At 44.9% G+C, this 18,027-nt stretch overlaps 1 protein-coding gene across 1 annotated transcript in view; it reads right to left on the reverse strand.

The window, feature by feature from the left end:
- Positions 1–16,746, reverse strand: part of LOC106587351 (PH domain leucine-rich repeat-containing protein phosphatase 2) — a 49,134-nt gene extending 32,388 nt beyond the window's left edge. The window contains exons 1-3 of the mRNA XM_014175677.3: positions 16,403–16,746; positions 12,658–12,938; positions 7,272–7,405 (exon numbers count right to left, since the gene is read on the reverse strand). Of these exons, the coding sequence (XP_014031152.1) occupies positions 7,272–7,405; positions 12,658–12,938; positions 16,403–16,597 (610 nt within the window). The 5' untranslated portion in view covers positions 16,598–16,746. The remainder of the gene's footprint in view (positions 1–7,271; positions 7,406–12,657; positions 12,939–16,402) is intronic.
- Positions 16,747–18,027: the final 1,281 nt, after the last annotated feature.

Raw genomic sequence — 18,027 nt, forward strand, 5'->3', positions numbered from 1 at the left:
GGGAAAGCGAGAACACTGACACTTCAACTTCCTCTCCCAACACAACAATAACACTTTCTGACAATCACTCTCGCATTCAATCACAATGAAAACAAGTCTCAGCCACTCACGGCAAACTGCTGCACCCAAAACAAACACGCATGCTTTCCCATCATGTCAGAGTTGCCAGGGAAACGTTGAGTACCTTGGAATACAAGTCTGCTCCAGCCTGGTGCATTTGCACCATCTACACTCCCCTGCATATTTATTTGAATAGTGAAGCTATAACTTTTAGTTTGGCTCTGTACTCCAGCATTTTGGATTTGAGATCACATTTTTCATTTGAGGCAACAGTACAGAATGTTACCTTTTATTTGAGGTTATTTTCATACAGATCTGTTTTACTGTTTAGAAATTAAAGCAATCTATGTGTCTAGTCCCCTCATTTGAAGGTGTCATAAGTATTTGGAAAAATGTACTTGTGTATTAAAGTAGTCAGTCAAAAGCTTAGTATTTGGTCCCATTTTCCTAGCACGTAATGACTGCATCATGCCAGATACGATACAATCTTGTTGGATGCATTTTCAGTTTGTTTTCATTCTGTTACAGATTATGTTGCTCCCAATTGAAATGAATGGTAAATAATGTATTGTGTCATTTTGGAGTCTATTTTATTGTAAATAAGAACAACATATATCTTTCTAAACACTTCTACATTAATGTGGATGCTACCATGATTACAGATAATCATGAATGAATCGGGAATAATAATGAGTGAGTAAGTTAAAGATCAAAGATCATACCCCCAAGACATGTTAACCTCTCATCATTACCATTAACAGGGGAGGTTAGCATTTGAGGAGTAGGAGCCAAATTAAAAGTTTTAGCTTCACTGTCCAAATAAATACAGGTATGTCGGGGAGTGTATAATTACCCCTTCACCCCTGAGCAGCAGTCAGCCAATCCCACACCAGTGATTTATTATATGGACCAATCTCATTGGTCATAAAATGTGTACAGGTCTGGCAGAGCGGCAGATGTTGTTTAACTCGGTTCTCGCTCTCCCTGTTCTCTCTCTCAGACTAGACTCCAGCAGCAGTTCCAATAGCAGCAGGGTGGGAGTCCTCAGCAGCAGGGGTAGAGAGGACATGCCTAATCACTAAACCTAGTCCCACTTCCGCTGCTCAGACACTGCCAAGCCACAGGGACAGAGTGACAAATCACAGTGCATGTCCTGGGTGAACCCCCCCTCACACCCCTGCCCTCTGTCCCTCGGCTCTAATGTCCGTGTCTCCTGTTGACGGTAGTCTTGGCGACAGTGGTCAAGTCTTTCCTCAACAGTCACCAGATGGGCAGGGGAGTGAGGTAGGTCAAACAGTGTCCGCTGTGGCATTGAAACTACCGTACAGAGAAAGAGAAAGAGAGAGAGCGAGAGTCAAAGGAGGTGGCAATGGGCCAAATGCATTCTGTAGACCCAACACTTGTACATCAACTTTCCCTATGGAGTATCAGCACCTGAGAATCCCCCAAACCAGACCACGTTTGAGCTGTCAGCCAGACATGACTCCAGACAGCCCTGTCCATCCAGACTGAACATCTGCCTTGATGTTCTGTCTCCAACAGGGAGAACTAGAAGAATATTGCATAGATTAGGTTAGCTTGCAGTGGGGGGCCAGTGGAGGCAGAGACACAGGCTTACTGCAGCCCAGGATCAGAACAGCAGGTCATTTTTGGCAATAACATCAAATCAGAGCCGTGCAGGCCCCCTCCGTGACCTATTCTTACTGTGAGAAATGCAATTCATAAAGTCCCTAAGCTCGCTTCCATACTAGGGAAATCAAATAAAATGAAAACTGCTTCAGCAGAATAATGCAGACAAGTCAGACAGGACAGAACTATGGGACAATGGCAGTGCTTACTGGATACTGAACAATGGGAAGGTAGAAAGTCAAGCTAGCATCTTTCCAATATGCACATCTTCCCCATCCCTCTATGGTTCAGCAATAGGATGGAGGGGTAATTTCCCAATAAAGATTGCATTGAAATAGACCAATCTAAACTGGCAGGATCCCCTCCACCTCCCGAGACACCCAGCTCTTTAAGCCACAGATTTGCGTGACTCAAGGCTGAGGAGCCAGTGTCTGACCCTGGAAAATCTCTAGCAGTTGATTGCTGACTCACATCTAGAATCTGCATATAATATTGAGAAGCGAAGGTAGAGAGATGCAGAGACACTGCTCAGTGGGGGGGGGGGGGAGCACTTTTCCTCTCCCCCTGGTCATGCCATCCCTCTCTTACCCCCTTCTCTCCCTCCCTCTGTTATTCAGTTCATCAGTTAGTGAGACCAGGAAGTGGTGTACTGTAATCCCACTCCGTCTGCTCTCTGCTGACCTGTCCCTCCAGGCACTGACCATTACAGATGGGTCAGTCTGTAATAGGGGCTAGCAGACCCCTGTGTGAGCAGCAGCCCAGTGGGCTCTATGGCCTGGCTGCTGGACCCCCTACGGTTTTCTCTGGCCCCTGTCAGCGCAGCTTAGGGCTTCCACACTGTTTACTTAGTTTTCGTTGGTATTTTCTGATAAGATCCTGACAGATCAATAACTCATTAGTTGATGAAACTTGGTCAGCCCTCATATGATTAACTCCCCTCTGCTGAGACACTAAGGCTCCCAGGCTGGATGTGAGCTCCAGAGCTCCGCAGCAGAACCAGGTCCGGACCGGCCGAGGTGAAGCCAGACCCAGTGGACCAGCGCCAGGACTCACATGCCCCCTCAGAGCTGCAGCTGTACGCCACCCCCCAGGTCTCTGGAGCTCTGTTTTCATAGAGAGTGCTTTATTAAGTCAGCATTTATTCATGTTTACTCCCCCCTCCATGTTTGTTTTCATCTCATTGGAGCGCCACAGCAGGCTGTTGTGAGTGGGCAACAGGGCTGTGGTTCGGGGGGGTTCGGAGATTAGTTTCCTGTACAAATAGAGCCGTGTGCATTTTAATAACTCACACAATGTTCCCTTATCAACACCTCTCTGACATGGAAAGAGAGAAGGAAGTCATAAACCTGTGCTTAGCAAAACCATTCAACACCTCTGCAGTGTGAATACCAACACATTTTAGAAAGGTGCGCACAGCGCAGCCCTTGCACAGGCATGTGCACCAACATACAGCACAGTGAATGCAGGATTCATGGTCACACTTTAATAGCAACACACTTTATTACGTATAAAGCTGAACTATTTAAGGGTGATAAGAGGTGCTTTGTCATGTGTCAACTGATCACCCTTATTCCACCCTTTATATAGAATGGCATATGCTTATAACAACTGATTTGTGAAGCCTTTATGCAGGCCTTAGAAAGGGCTTACAAAGACATCATTAAGCGTGAACATAATGACAAACCCTTCCTATGATGGCTGTACTGTTTACAGCTGCGGCAGAGATCCCCTCATCAGCTCAATCAGGAGGTTAGGTTACCCCTGACAACGGCTGCCAGGAACCTGAGAAAGAGCTATGTACAGCACAGGGTTGTTATGGAGTTCTCCAACTAACACAGCCCATCTATTTCATCACCACTGTGTGGGTGGAGAGCTCTTTAACAACCCCTTAGATGTGTGGGTGGAAATACTTGTTACCCCATGACTGTATGGGTTGAGAGTAGAAGACATTTTACCATAGTTCTGTATGAGAGTCCTCATCTGATCCAATCCAGCCACCCTGCTAGCCTAGATAGGTTGCCAGGGTGCCAGTGTTGCCGGTGTTTTCCCACAAGCAGCTAATAAAAGGTGAGGGAGATCTCTCCCAGGGCTTGGCCAACCTCCGGGCCACAGGTCTGCTCTGCTCAATAACACCACGGCACAGCACAGCCAGCTCTCACAGGACTGGGCCGAGCAGGGGAGAAACCAGCGCTGTTCTGTTCCCACTGTAGCCTACACACTGTGACTGAGAATGAGGCCTGCAATGTGCTGGAGAGCAGACAGCAAGACAGAGTTACAGCACTGAGAATCAACCAGACGAACAAGAGGGGCATGCTTATTCTCAATACAAAATGCACATCCACTAACTGTAGTTTTAGTATATTTTAGTAGATAGTGACAGTACATGCACGGAAACAGCCTGAGTAAGTTCAGAAGGATTTCTCTGGAAGGTATCACGAGGCTGTGTGGTGAATGCCTGAGCATGTGCAGTCAGTGGATGGGGAGGGAGGGGCTCTTTCACCGCGTGTGCGTGTGACAGAGTGTGAGAAGGCTTTGCCAGCCAGAGATTGTGGTCACGCTTTCTTCCCCTCTCGCTCTAGTTCCCTCTAGTTTTCATTCTCTCTCTTTTTCCTTCTCACTGTCTCTCACCACAGCATGGGCGCGGCCACAGCCCCAGCCAGTCAGACAGTGACACTGACTCAGCAACACAGTGCTCGGCCCAGCCAGTCTCAGCACCAGCCTGGTTATTAATAGGAGAGGCATTACAGAACATCAGGTCCCCGCTCCTCTTCTCCTTACAGCAAAGCCTATCAGGACTGATAAGAGGATCATTAGACCTGCCACTACCACACAGGATCACAAAGAGGGAGGAGTGTGAGACTCGAGGTGTGTGAGAGAGAGAGAGACTAAATGATATGGACACATCACACCATTGTAAATACATCTCCCCGCCCCCCTAAGGGGACCAGTGTGTTAAAATGAACCAGCATGACACATCCATCCTGTACCTGGTGCCATACATCACAGTGACTCAGGGATAGTTAGTTACTGGTGGGGCTGTGACAGAGCGGTGACGCTGCCAGCCAGGCCCACAGGTTGACGTTTATTGTCATGAGTCTTGTCTTGTGGGCTAAACTGAGCAATTTCCCCTTAGATTGGCCAGCTGCAAAGTCAAAATTGGCTATATTGAAAAATGAATGAAACAAAAAATGTAAAGGTTAATAAAATAAAAGGTTATGTAAAGGTTAATTAAATTAATGAAACAAAAAACGTAAAGGTTAATAAAAAATTAACTAGGCAAGTCAGTTAAGAACAAATTCTTATTTACAATGACGGCCTAGGAACAGTGGGTTAACTGCCTTGTTCAGGGGCAGAACGACAGATTTTTACCTTGTCAGCTCGGAGATTCGATCTAGCAACCTTTCGGTTACTGGTCCAACACTAACCACTAGGCTACCTGCCGCCCCAAAATGTAATTTATGGTTTGGGTTAGGCATTAAGGTTAGCAGTGTGCTTATAGAGTTAGGTTTAAAATCAGATTTTATGACTTTGTGGTTGTGCCAGCTAGTGACCACTGCAGTTGCCTAAAGAACAAGATTCACTACAAAAAACGCTAACCTGCGCCAGGCCCAGGGAAGAAGGATGGTCAGTCAGGGACCACACAGCCCTGATGTATGGCTGTTTGGGCTGCGTCCTGGCCTCAGAATAATGAAGGTTACCCACGCCCAGGGTTGCATCTGACACACATCCCTCACAGGCCTGAACTAGCAGCTGTCACTTAACCCCTTCCCAGATGAGAAGGCAGCCACTTATGGGCCCTCATCTTGAAGATGTGGGATTGAACTGTTGTAGCAGCAACCCAAACCACAATACAACCCGGTTCAAACAATGGAAACATTAAACAGAGGTCACCTCAGCCCTGTACTACAAATGCAGTTTGAGGACTTAGCAAGGTAACTTTGGTCAACTCGAGTAACTTGGGATAACTGGTACCACAAACATGGCTCACCTTTTAGCCAGGTGAATTTCTATGGCAACAAATCCTTCAGATCTAACCTGCACCGGGCAGGCTAACTCCGGGCTAACTACATTGATCCTGAGTGTCTGAGCCACGGGTTCGGTCCCGGGAGACCCATGAGGTAGTGTACAATTGCCCAGCGTCGTCCGGCTAGGGGAGGGTTTGGCTGGCCGGATGTCCTTGACCCATCGTGCTCTAGCGAGTCCTTGTGGCGGGCCGGGCGCATGCACGCTGACTTGGGGCGCCACCAGCTGTACGGCGTTTCCTCCGACACATTGGCGTGGCTGGCTTCCGGGCTAAGCGAGCAGTGTGTCAAGAAGCAGTGCGGCTTGACAGGGTTGTGTTTTGGAGGACGCATGGCTCTCGACCTTCGCCTCTCCCGAGTCCGTACGGGAGTTGCAGCGATGGGACAAGACATACTACAAATTGGATATCACGATATTGGGGAGAAAAGGGGTAAGTACAAAAAAACATAAATACAAAAATAAATGCGGCACTGACTTGGCCATGGATTGATGTTTCAGCATTGTCTTGGGCGACATGTAGCCTAGTGGTTAGAGTGTTGGACTAGTAATCGAAAGGCTGCAAGATCGAATCCCCGAGCTGACAAGGTAAAAATCTGTCGTGATGCCCCTGAACAAGGTAGTTAACCCACTGTTCCTAGGCCATCATTGAAAATAAGAATTTGTTCTTAACTGACTTGCCATGTTAAATAAAGGTAAAAAATGAAGAGTTTGGTTTTCGACTAGCCACGTGCTAGAGTTAGCGGCAGGCAGACGAGCAGTATTCATTGTTGTAGTATGGATGAAGTCTGAGCTGTAATGGGAACCTTTAGAAAACCCTGAGTAGATCTAGCTTGCTTCGTAGTTCACCACTCTGGCCCTGATAAACCAGCCTGACTCCTCTTAAAGTGCTAGACAGATTGAGACTAGATGGGTGCTGAAGCTAGGACAGTGTCTTCACTCAGGTGTTAAAGTGTAGAGAGGCGCAGACAGAGAAAGCATAATCTTTTAAGTAGAAAACATGAATTCTTCTAAGTACAAAATGCTGCTCCACAATCTCTGACAGACCGATCCGAGGTGTGTCTTGCTGCCGGTATGAAAGCTAAAGTACAACAAGCCCAGGCTGCTTGGCTCCTGCAAACAGACAGACAGTATGCAGACCCAGACACAGAGATACAATATGAACAGATATGCATAGTTTCCTTACCTATCAAAGCATGATAATAATAGAAAGAGTACAATTTTTCCCAAAGTAACAAAGACTTATATGCATAAAAAGGTTACGCAAAAATAAACCCCAATCCAGGTGAGTGAAGCCTACTTCATTAAGTCAGGGTAGTGCTAACAGCCCTGCAGCCGGGAGAGTAGCGGAAAGACACACACATACACACGTCGTCACAAACACACACACTATGGACCAGAAAAACAAGACCCATCCCAGAAGCTGACAGTTTAGACTGCTCCATAACCAACAGAGCCAGGTCCATTGACAGGGCTCCAGGCCTGATTCCAGCAGAGCAGGCTGAGCCCAGTCAGAGCCCAGTGAAGGAGAGCCTTGACGGGCCCCCTGGGTCACTACTCACCACTGTAGAAGCGGATCATGCAGCTGAGGTCCGAGTTAGCCGCCTCTCTCTGAACCCGCAGAGGGTCCTGGTAGCCTATAGCAGCCAGGTAGTCATACACCATCTGGAGAGGGCGCTCAGAGGGGTCCAGCCTCCTACAGTGACAGAAATAGAAACCGTCAGGATATACGCCAATCACAATCAATACCCTTAACAGACACGCAGATTCTCCTCGACACGTATAATTAAATGTGTACATCTTTGCCTCCACGCTTGGAATCCAACCAAAGGGGCATAGTTCAACAACCATTTCTGGCACACATTTGCATGCGCGCAAGCACACACACTCACACGCAAGCAGAGACATTCCAAGCCATCATTCCCTGTGTTATGACAGGTAAGATCCAGAGGACAGCTGTCATGCCAATCAGCAGAGCTGGACACAGGTGTTTCACTTTCAGACTTGGGGAATTGACGAGGCTCCTCTATCAAAACATTTACAGAGTCCGACTCCGTGCCGGATGTCAATCAAGCAGAGAGAGAAACTCTCTCCGCACAGGTATCAGGTCCAAAGTTCATAGATAGATATGGAGGAAGAACATCAATCATATGAAGCACCTGCTAATGACCAACATGCACTCTAATAACAATAGCTCATCTGAATAACGCATCTGAATGGTATGGTGATGGAACTCCTTTCTTTTAATTCCCCTGTGTGAGTCCTCTGCCTTATTGCCCTAATGAAATCACCAGCTCATTCCATGGCTAATCCTGTTAAAGGGCCTCTCATGCTGCTATCAAACATGAGGTCTTCTGTGTCCGCAATCTGTGACCTCCAGCCTGTCACTGGCAATGGCACGCCTTCAACACAACACATCTGATCCGCACCTGAACACACCAAGGATATCTGCTACAGAACCACTGTGAAGACATTACAGCCAGAACCACTCAAAATGTGTGAGGGTATTTTTCACAATGACCCACTGTCTATGGAAGCCCCAGCTTTGCCCAATATAATTCATAATATGCTGTAAATCAATAAGCCTCAGATCTTACAACTCTTTGTGGCATACAGTGTGTGATTGTGCTGCTTATTCTAACGCATTTGTAACGCAGGTCAAATAATGTTGAATTCTTATCGTTGCTAGTGAGATTCCAGTAACCAATCATACTATACTATTGATATGTTTACATTTACAGCTATTACAATTCCGCTGTCAGAAGCTGTATGACGAGCAGTTTATTTTGAGCCAATCAAAACGAAATACCCATAGTCCCTCTCCTAACCTCACGTTAGAACACCAGTTGGCGCCAACAACAAAAATAAAAGAGCTAGAACGGAACGTGAAGAGCTACCGCCATTCGATGGAAGAAAAACTAAGTTTCAAATTGTTGAGAAGTTGTATAAAACTGAACTAAAAAAAAGCGAGAACTGGATATTAACACTCACTTATCTATACATACGTGCTGTGAAGGGATTGAGGGAAAGATTGGCGCCAGTATTTGGTGAGTTTTCATAAGGAAAACAAGCTGCTAACGATTAGGCTAGCTAAGCTATTTCTAGCATTTTGTGCGTGTTCATACTGAACCAAGCATTCGCACAAGCCGTTAACATTTAGGCTAGCTCAGTTATCGATCAATTGAAATAGCAAACGTTAGTGATCATGCTAATCATGCATGGCAAACTATTTTAGTTTTCATACTTTTACAAAATGTGACTATATAGCATCAATCCATTTTGGTACACTTATGTTTTAGATTACTTTATAAGAAATTACGTGTAGGTGTAAGCACTAGTACTTTTCATTTGCCCGGGCTAATTATCGTTCAGTCCACATGAGCCTAGTGCTATAGTTAGTGTAAAGTTTTATTTTCTTATTCCTGTAAGAGATTAAAGCTAAGCACTATATTAATGGTTATATGAAAAGGTACTCATGGTAAATATATTGTGGGATCCTGTTTGTAAAACAGGTCAGGTTTTTTGAGTATGGATTCAGTTCCAAAAAGGATGCCTTAACCTAGGACATCAATAAGATTTGCATGCTACGATTTATTTTCCTTGGAAAACACTGAATTTACACTGCCATACTGCGGTGTGGTAGGATTTTTCTTACAAGGCATCATACATTGCATTGGGATTGTTATAAGCACATGCTACACTTAAACACCTTTCAGTGTTTTTTGATAGGCACAGTCACTCACATTCGATTCCATGTGTAACAGTGTAGGTTCCGTTCCGTCCCTCTCCTCGCCCCAACCTGGGCTCGAACCAGGGACCCTTGCACGCATCAACAACTGACACCCACCGAAGCATCGTTACCCATCGCGCCACGGCCCTTGCAACGCAAGGGGCAACCCTACTTCAAGTCTCAGAGCGGGTGACGTCACCGATTGAAACGCTATTAGCGCGCACCACCGCTAACTAACTAGCCATTTCACATCGGTTACACATGTCATAGTGGTTTATATAAGTCAGTATTTGTGAATTGAGTGGATTCATGTTTATTGTATTGCTATTGAACTTTGAAATCGGAGAAACCCTCAGATTAAGACAAAGTTGGGTGCACCCTAGTAAACTATAGGCAGGATATATGTCCGATATCTATTGTACCATTGATGTTCTTCATCCATGTTGAGCTCATTGTACACATTTTACATCAATATTTACTCAAGGTGATACATTTTTATTTACAAATTACAAGCCGGCATTCTTTTCCTAAATTATTCAGTAGTCTGGTTTTCATTTCTCCCTACTGCTCCAGTTGCAAACCTAACTGGTCCATTACAGGTTAATCTTAAACAGTAGCCCATAGTGTTAAGCAATTGTTACACATTACCACTTTAGAAGAAGTCATCATTGGCTCTCTCCATACATTCTAAGAGAGAGACCCACCCTAGTCGGTACGTCTGTGATAGAGGCCCTGCGCTGGGAGTTAGCTATGTACTGTAGTTTAGGATTACCATGATGCTAAGGCAGAAGTGACTAGTTTCCAGCCACAGCCCTTGTCACACCAGGGCGATGGTGAGGTGACACAGCGTCTGGTGGCTGCTGTGGCATTTCCCTGCCCACACTCCCTCTGTCAGCGGGGTCTAACAATCAGGATCATGTCTGCTGGTCACACACAGTCGTGGCCCCAGCACCTTACACAGGATTTAGACAGAACCCTGGCAGGCTCGGAGCGATGACTGTCAGTACAGGACTGCCTGTAGACCATTCACACAAGCTCTGAGAGCATGTACATTTATTCACAAATCCACTTGCCTTGTGGCCACGAGTGCAGGAGGCTCTAAAATATACAGTCACTTAATCTCTGTCAAAAGACACCAAAAAGCTCCTTTCCTTCATTTGGGTGGCTAGATACTTTCCCTTAATTTGTTGTGTATATGTGGGTGATCACCCAAATTCTGGAGAATGTCTAAGAGAAGTGTGTGTGTGTGTGTATATATATATATATATATATATATATATACACATTTTAAATCTAGCGCTAGATGTGTCAAAGTGTAGTTCATACATGCATAATCTATGAGCAGAATTACTGTTTTACCTCAATTAGCTACAAAATCCCTGGTTTGAAAGGGATTTTACTGGAAGCTGTGCAGCGCCATTTTCCTCCACGTATGGCCAGCCCCCTAGCAATTAGAGTTTCAGCCAATGAGCTTTAGCTCCTCGGCATTTGAGTGACAGCTAGCAAGACGCACACACAGCAGACAGAGAGGGAGAAATAACATGATGCACATATCTACACATTTTCTGGGACCATCTTTGGCTTCTGAGCAATAATTTCAGAACTACTGGCTAAAAAGTGTACAAAGTACTGGAAAATCTCTTACTATGGGCCTTGAAATTGTAATAACAAGAATACAACAAACACTAATAATAAAATCAAAAGGTACGTGAAATGACTCAGTGTTGACATTTCCACCAGGCAGCACAGTTATCCAACAGTCTTCAAGGTGTGGGAGGAGACATGGCACTACCGAGATAAATCTGACATTGTATCACCTGTATGTGAAATTACTTTGATCCGAGTTCCCTTAAGGGGAGAGAGGAGAAGCCTAGGTGGTTACAGAACCAAACCTGAGAGGGTTTCAGGCTCAAATAAGAAAGAGCGAGACATGCCTGTGCTGATCCAGTCTTTTCAGAAAAGCACTTTACCTGCATAGTGCAAAACTGCCAGTGCATATCCAGCTGTATTAATAGAATGTAGAAATGCAATTCACGTGGTTGAGGGCTCCAGCTGGTAAAATCAATACCATAGGGGGAGGTAAAGAGCATCCTGCAGTAAGGTGTGTAATTCACTACAAATCTCAGTCATGTTATACCTTGTTTTTCTTCTGCACAACACTGAACCACATGACCCATTTAGTGCATCCTGCTGAGCGTTTAACCAAAAATAGTCTTAGAGGGAGTAAAAAGCATTCCCTTGCCTGGCCTGACCAAAAAAAGCCAAGAGGAGAGCAAGTGGGTGTAACCAGATTATAGCCTGTGTCAAAGGCATCATCATGAGGAGTGAAAATGGAAAAGTGCTGTCATAAACAGATGTCAAGTCACTGTCCGTGTCTGAAAACCCGTACTTGCATTTCTAAATAGTAGGCGTTCTGGGTATGCGAAAAAATAATGTTTTATAGTATGTGCATTTTCGAAAAATGTTGTATGCTTTAAATGCCAGGATGTCATTCTCATTTAGGCTTTTCATCTAGTAGAATTCGCTGCACACTATTGAGGAAGAGAATGGTCTTTCGAGACTCACATGTGTTTGACAACAGCTGATAATCAGTTGAGGGGACGTGCTGTATCAAAATGAACGAATAGCGGTAATCAATGCAATTGTGCATTAGATGACACATTCTCATTAGAAGGAGCCTAATATACTGATATTTGTTGCTTACTGCATTATTTTTTTACTAAACAATATGTTCTAAATAGCATGTAGTACAATTATTACACAGCATGCAGTTTAAGTAAGTAGAAGGCAAGACAGATTTCGGACACGGCCACCGGAACGTGCAGAATTGTGGGCCACATAGGTCAGTCAAAGTCTAGATCTATGAGCCTGCTCCTGTTCTAGACAAGCAGCACAGTTCTCATAAGCACTCAAGAAAACAGAGTACAAACCTGACCCAATGTGTAAAAATAGAATGGAGGAATCGGCAGTGCCGGAATGAGGTAATTTGTAACTACAACAGTATGAAAAAGTTGAGACTGTGTGAATAAAGCACAAAGATGTGATATTGAACATGAATGGGATTGTTTAGAATTGGTTTTTAACACTGTCTAGCAATAAATAGAACCAATGACACTGAGAATGCCATCTTTCTAACATATTCAAGAGTTGCGAACATAACACCATGGTACTAGACGTGAGTGTCAGTGGGAGAGGAGAGTTGTGGAGGTGAGTATTACCTGAGCAGGTCTCCATGGAGCTGCAAGTATAGTCCCTCTACTTCTCTCTGGGCACACAGCTCCTCCACCGTGGTAGTGGTGGAGCATAGCACCAACCGCAGGTCTGCCTGGAGGGTGGAGGAGGCCTGTGGGCCCGAGGCTGGGGGCTGGGGGTCAACTGTTCCCCCGTACAGACACACACAGCCTCGCTGGGCATCCCCTTTCAGCCAATCCCGCTCTCGCGATCCAAAGCGAGTCTTCCTGGTAACACAGCCTCTGCTTCCATTCCTCTTCATGTTTCGCTGGAGAAACAAACATTAGATGAAAAGACTGCCACCACAGATACACTGTAAATGTATTGGGCGTGTAAGAGAAGATAACTTGCCTTGCTCTGAATCAAGGATATCTCAAGCTGCATCATGTTCCAACACATCCAGAGGACAAATTCAATTGAGTCAATTTGTCAGGTTGCAAAACTGAAAGTTCAAATGAGATTACCTGCAAAAAGCTCATGGGCGTTGGTGAACTTAAAACGGGGTCCTTGCTAAATCTGGGAGCCCAACCCTGAATGACATGTGTGGCTTATGTCAGAATCACTGGCCTTATTTTCAAATCTGGAGAAGCTCGGAACAAATATTTACACAGGGCAAGAACGGCGCTGTGTGAACTGGACCCTGGCTTTTGAGACTGGTGACCAGGCATTAGGTCATTAGTTAGACACTGATGAAGTCATCCTCCCACGATGCCGTGCATCCCCATGGCTGCCCGGCACAGGGAGGCAGCTGCTGGCATCCACACTACACTGCACCGCAGCACACGCACACACACACACACACAAGAGGAGACAGCAGGGCCCCGAGCCGCAGCTCTTCAGCACGACAGCTCCAAAGACGCACACAACAGGCCTCAATGTGCAATGACAACACACAGCTCAATGGGTGACAGGCAACATATTCACACACTCTCTCCCAAAAGCAGAGAACCTCACTATGTGCAATGACAACATGCATATCAAGGGCGACAGGCAACAAAGGCACACACCACAGGTCTCTCTGTATGAGTCTACAAGACGGGCAAACTCATTCAGAGAGGCTGCCACAACCCTGAGCAGACCATTGCCCAGTCAGTCATTGCCCTCATTTCACTCCATCACCCCTACAACCATCCAAGGACAGGGCAAAGGAAATCTGTAAAATAAAGCTCCAACAACTCAGTGATCAGAAGCTCAATTAACAAACCATGTTCTGAGATGTCAAACAGGGATAAACATACAGTGCATTCGTTAAATATTCAGACCCCTTGACATTCCACATTTTGTTATGTTACAGCCTTATTCTAAAATACAGCCTCAATCTACACACACAATACCCCATAATCACAAAACAGGTTTACATTTTTTGCAAATGTATATATATAAAAAAAAAAAAATGACACCATATTACATAACATTCAGACCCTTTGCTATGAGTTTTGAAATTGAGCTCAGGTGCATCCTGTTTCCATTGATCATCCTTGAGATGTTTCTACAACTTGATTGGAGTCCACCTGTGGTAAATTCAATTGATTTAAAATGATTTGGAAAGGCACACACACGTCTATTATCAGGTCCCACAGTTGACAGTGAATGTCAGAGCAAAAACCAAGCCATGAGGTCGAATGAATTGTCCAGCTCTGAGACAGGATTGCGTCAAGGCACAGATCTGGAGAAGGGTACAAAACAATGTATTCAGCATTGAAGGTCCCCAAGAACACAGTGGCCTCCATCATTCATAAATGGAAGAAGTTCGGAACCGCCAAGACTTCCTAGAGCTGGCCACCCGGCCAAACTGAGCAATCGGGGGAGAAGGGCCTTGGTCAAGGAGGTGACCAAGAACCCGATGGATACTCTGAAAGTGCTCCAGAGTTCCTCTGTGGAGATGGGAGAACCTTCCAGAAGGCCAACCATCTCTGCAGCCAGACAGAAGCAACTCCTCAGTAAAAAGGCACAACAGCCCACTTGGAGTTTGCCAAAAAGGCACCTAAAGGACTCAGACCATGAGAAACAAGATTCTCTGGTCTGATGAAACCAAGATTTAACTCTTTGGCCTGAATACCAAGCGTCATGTCTGGAGGAAATCAGGCACCATCCCTACGGTGAAGCATGGTGGTGGTAGCATCATGCTGTGGGGATGTTTTTCAGTGTCAGGGACTGGGAGACTAGTCAGGACCGAGGGAAATATGAACAGAACAAAGTACAGAGATCCTTGATGAAAACCTGCTCCAGAGCGCTCAGGACAATGACCCTAAGCACACAGCCAAGACAACGCAGGAGTGGCTTTGGGACAAGTCACTGAATGTCCTTGAGTGGCCCAGCCAGAGCCCGGACTTGAACCCAAGTAAAGGGTCTGAATACTTACATGAGTGTGCAAGGCGGTTTTGAAAGGGTCTGAATACTTGCAACAGTGTGCAAGGCGGTTTTGAATGTGTCACGGTGACCTTGATTACTGAAAAGTATCTCGACATGTGCACCTGCCTTGTAAACTTTCATTCATGGAGTAGCCTAAAACCTATTGATGTTACATTGAGCTGGGTGAATAGAATATGAATGACAGTCATCCAATATGCTGTAATAGAAATAAGGCCATACTCATGAAAAACAATTATCATCCTCCATCATCATAATGGCACCAACCACCACTGATATGTGTATAAACTCACCACTCATTGGTTTAAATCTTGGTTGGTTGAATACAAGGCTACCGTTAGTTGCAGCAGCAGCAGCCATTCATGATTCAATGAACATAAAATGTAATGGTCCTTCCAATGAAGTTGTCTTTTGGATATTTATTATTAGTGCAATTGTAACTGGAATGTGTCATTCTCCAGCCCATGACAATATCACATGAGAGATTGGTGAGATAAGCAGTCTATCCATAGAAGCATGGATGAGTTTCATGTCAGCCTATGAAATGTATTTTCTAAATTATTATGCATGGGGATAATTGGCACAAGCCATTATGTTTTATGTAAATGGAATAATGGGTTCATGAGTAACATAATGGCGGAAGAACAGCACATGAATGAGTAAGGAAACAGTTAATCACATGTCTTGTCAATCGTGCTTGCTAACTGAGGGCTCGAAACGACTGAACAATCTCAGTCCAAGATTTCGATGGGGCCTACCGGTGGTCCGTTAGCCTATGCAAAACCCAGTCAATAGGTTATTTAAGAAATTCAATGTGGATTTTATCCAATGACAAACATGTAGCCTAAATAGCGAAACACATTGAAAAGTTTACACATGTTACTCTAGCCATAATAGCTTAAGCTATTCATATTCAGCAATAAACAGCAAGTTAAAACATGTTTTGACATGTTCTGATCTATAGCCTAGGCTATACTGTTGTCATATTTGCAAATGATACACAACAGCAAATATAGCATATGAAACATCTACAGTAGGATAGACTAACAGCTTAGCACGACAATATGTAGCAACATCTCGAACGACTGCCTACTGTAACAGTTCAGTCAAATGTTGTTACAATCTAGAAAGAGCTACAGTGAAAGGAAGCTGCTCTCTGGCGATATGGTTCGACACATTGTTGCACTCAACGCTATACTTTCAAAGCCAATATAGTTACCACTATATAAGGGAACATCAATGATGCTCAAACTGGATGACGCGTGAGTATAATTTCACACGCACTTCGGCCCTGTTAGAACCGGGTACTGTGCGATTGAAGTATTTTGATAAACCTTCAAATTTGACCTGCTTGATAGTTACCTTTAGAACGCGTATCCCCGTTCCGACACGGTTTCCTGTACCATTGCGGTCGCCACGACCTGCAGCTTGATTTGATCCCGCTTCGTAGACCAGTGTGTCCATACAACCCCTGCTATCTTCGACACCACCTTTTTTTCTCTCCATGACGGTGCCATTGACCGTGCCCGGTATATTATCTTCTTCCTTCATTTGCATGTATATATTTAACTACAAAACCCCCAAAAGAACGTGGAACATGACTGGTAAATTCCAATACATGGGGCAGCTGAAAAATACCATTCTCGTTCGGTGCGACGCCATAACGACTCTGAACCTCACCGCTGTCAGATAGACCCAATCAATAAACATTAGAGAGGCAGGGTAACATATTATTCATAAGGCACTGCCCATTTCAGAGTAGAGGCGTACTGAATTATTCATTAGGTTTCCTATACACCTATTACACGTGTGCTTTACCGCATTAACTGTCTTGCAATTTTGATTTAATGCATGACATTGTAATTTCACTCAATGTACAGTCTTGGCCAAAAGATTTGAGAATGACAAATATTAATTTCCACAAAGTTTGCTGCTTCAGTGTCTTTAGATATGTTTGTCAGATGTTACTATGGAATACTGAAGTATAATTACAAGCATATCATAAGTGTCAAAGGCTTTTATTGACAATTACATGAAGTTGATGCAAAGAGTCAATATTTGCAGTGTTGACCCTTCTTTTTCAAGACCTCTGCAATCCGCCCTGGCATGCTGTCAATTAACTCCTGGGCCACATCCTGACTGATGGCAGCCCATTCTTGGATAATCAATGCTTGGAGTTTGTCAGAATTTGTGGGGTTTTGTTTGTCCACCCGCCTCTTGAGGGTTGACCACAAGTTCTCAATGGGATTAAGGTCTGGGGAGTTTCCTGGCCACGGACCCAAAATATCGATGTTTTGTTCCCCGAGCAACTTAGTTATCACTTTTGCCTTATGGCAAGGTGCTCCATAATGCTGGAAAAGGCATTGTTCGTCACCAAACTTTTCCTGGATGGTTGGGAGAAGTTGCTCTCGGAGGATGTGTTGGTTCCATTCTTTATTCATGGTTGTGTTCTTAGGCCAAATTGTGAGTGAGCCCACTCCCTTGGCTGAGAAGCAACCCCACACATGAATGGTCTCAGGATGCTTTACTGTTGGCATGACAGTAGCGCTCACCTTGTCTTCTCTGGACAAGCTTTTTTCCAGATGCCCCAAACAATTGGAAAGGGGATTCATCAGAGAAAATTACTTTACCCCAGTCCCTGTACCTTTTGCAGAATATCAGTCTGTCCCTGATGTTTTTCCTGGAGAGAAGTGGCTTCTTTGCTGCCCTTCTTGACACCAGGCCATCCTCCAAAAGTCTTCGCCTCACTGTGCGTGCAGATGCACTCACACCTGCCTGCTGCCATTCCTGAGCAAGCTCCGTACTGGTGGTGCCCCGATCCCGCAGCTGAATCAACTTTAGGAGACAGTCCTGGCGCTTGCTGGACTTTCTTGGGCGCCCTGAAGCCTTTTTCAGAACAATTGAACCACTCTCCTTGAAGTTCTTGATGATCCGATAAATGGTTGATTTAGGTGCAATCTTACTGGCAGCAATATCCTTGCCTGTGA

Source organism: Salmo salar, chromosome 26 (assembly GCF_965601325.2).
Source record: "Salmo salar chromosome 26, fSalSal1, whole genome shotgun sequence".
Classification (NCBI taxonomy): domain Eukaryota; kingdom Metazoa; phylum Chordata; class Actinopteri; order Salmoniformes; family Salmonidae; genus Salmo; species Salmo salar.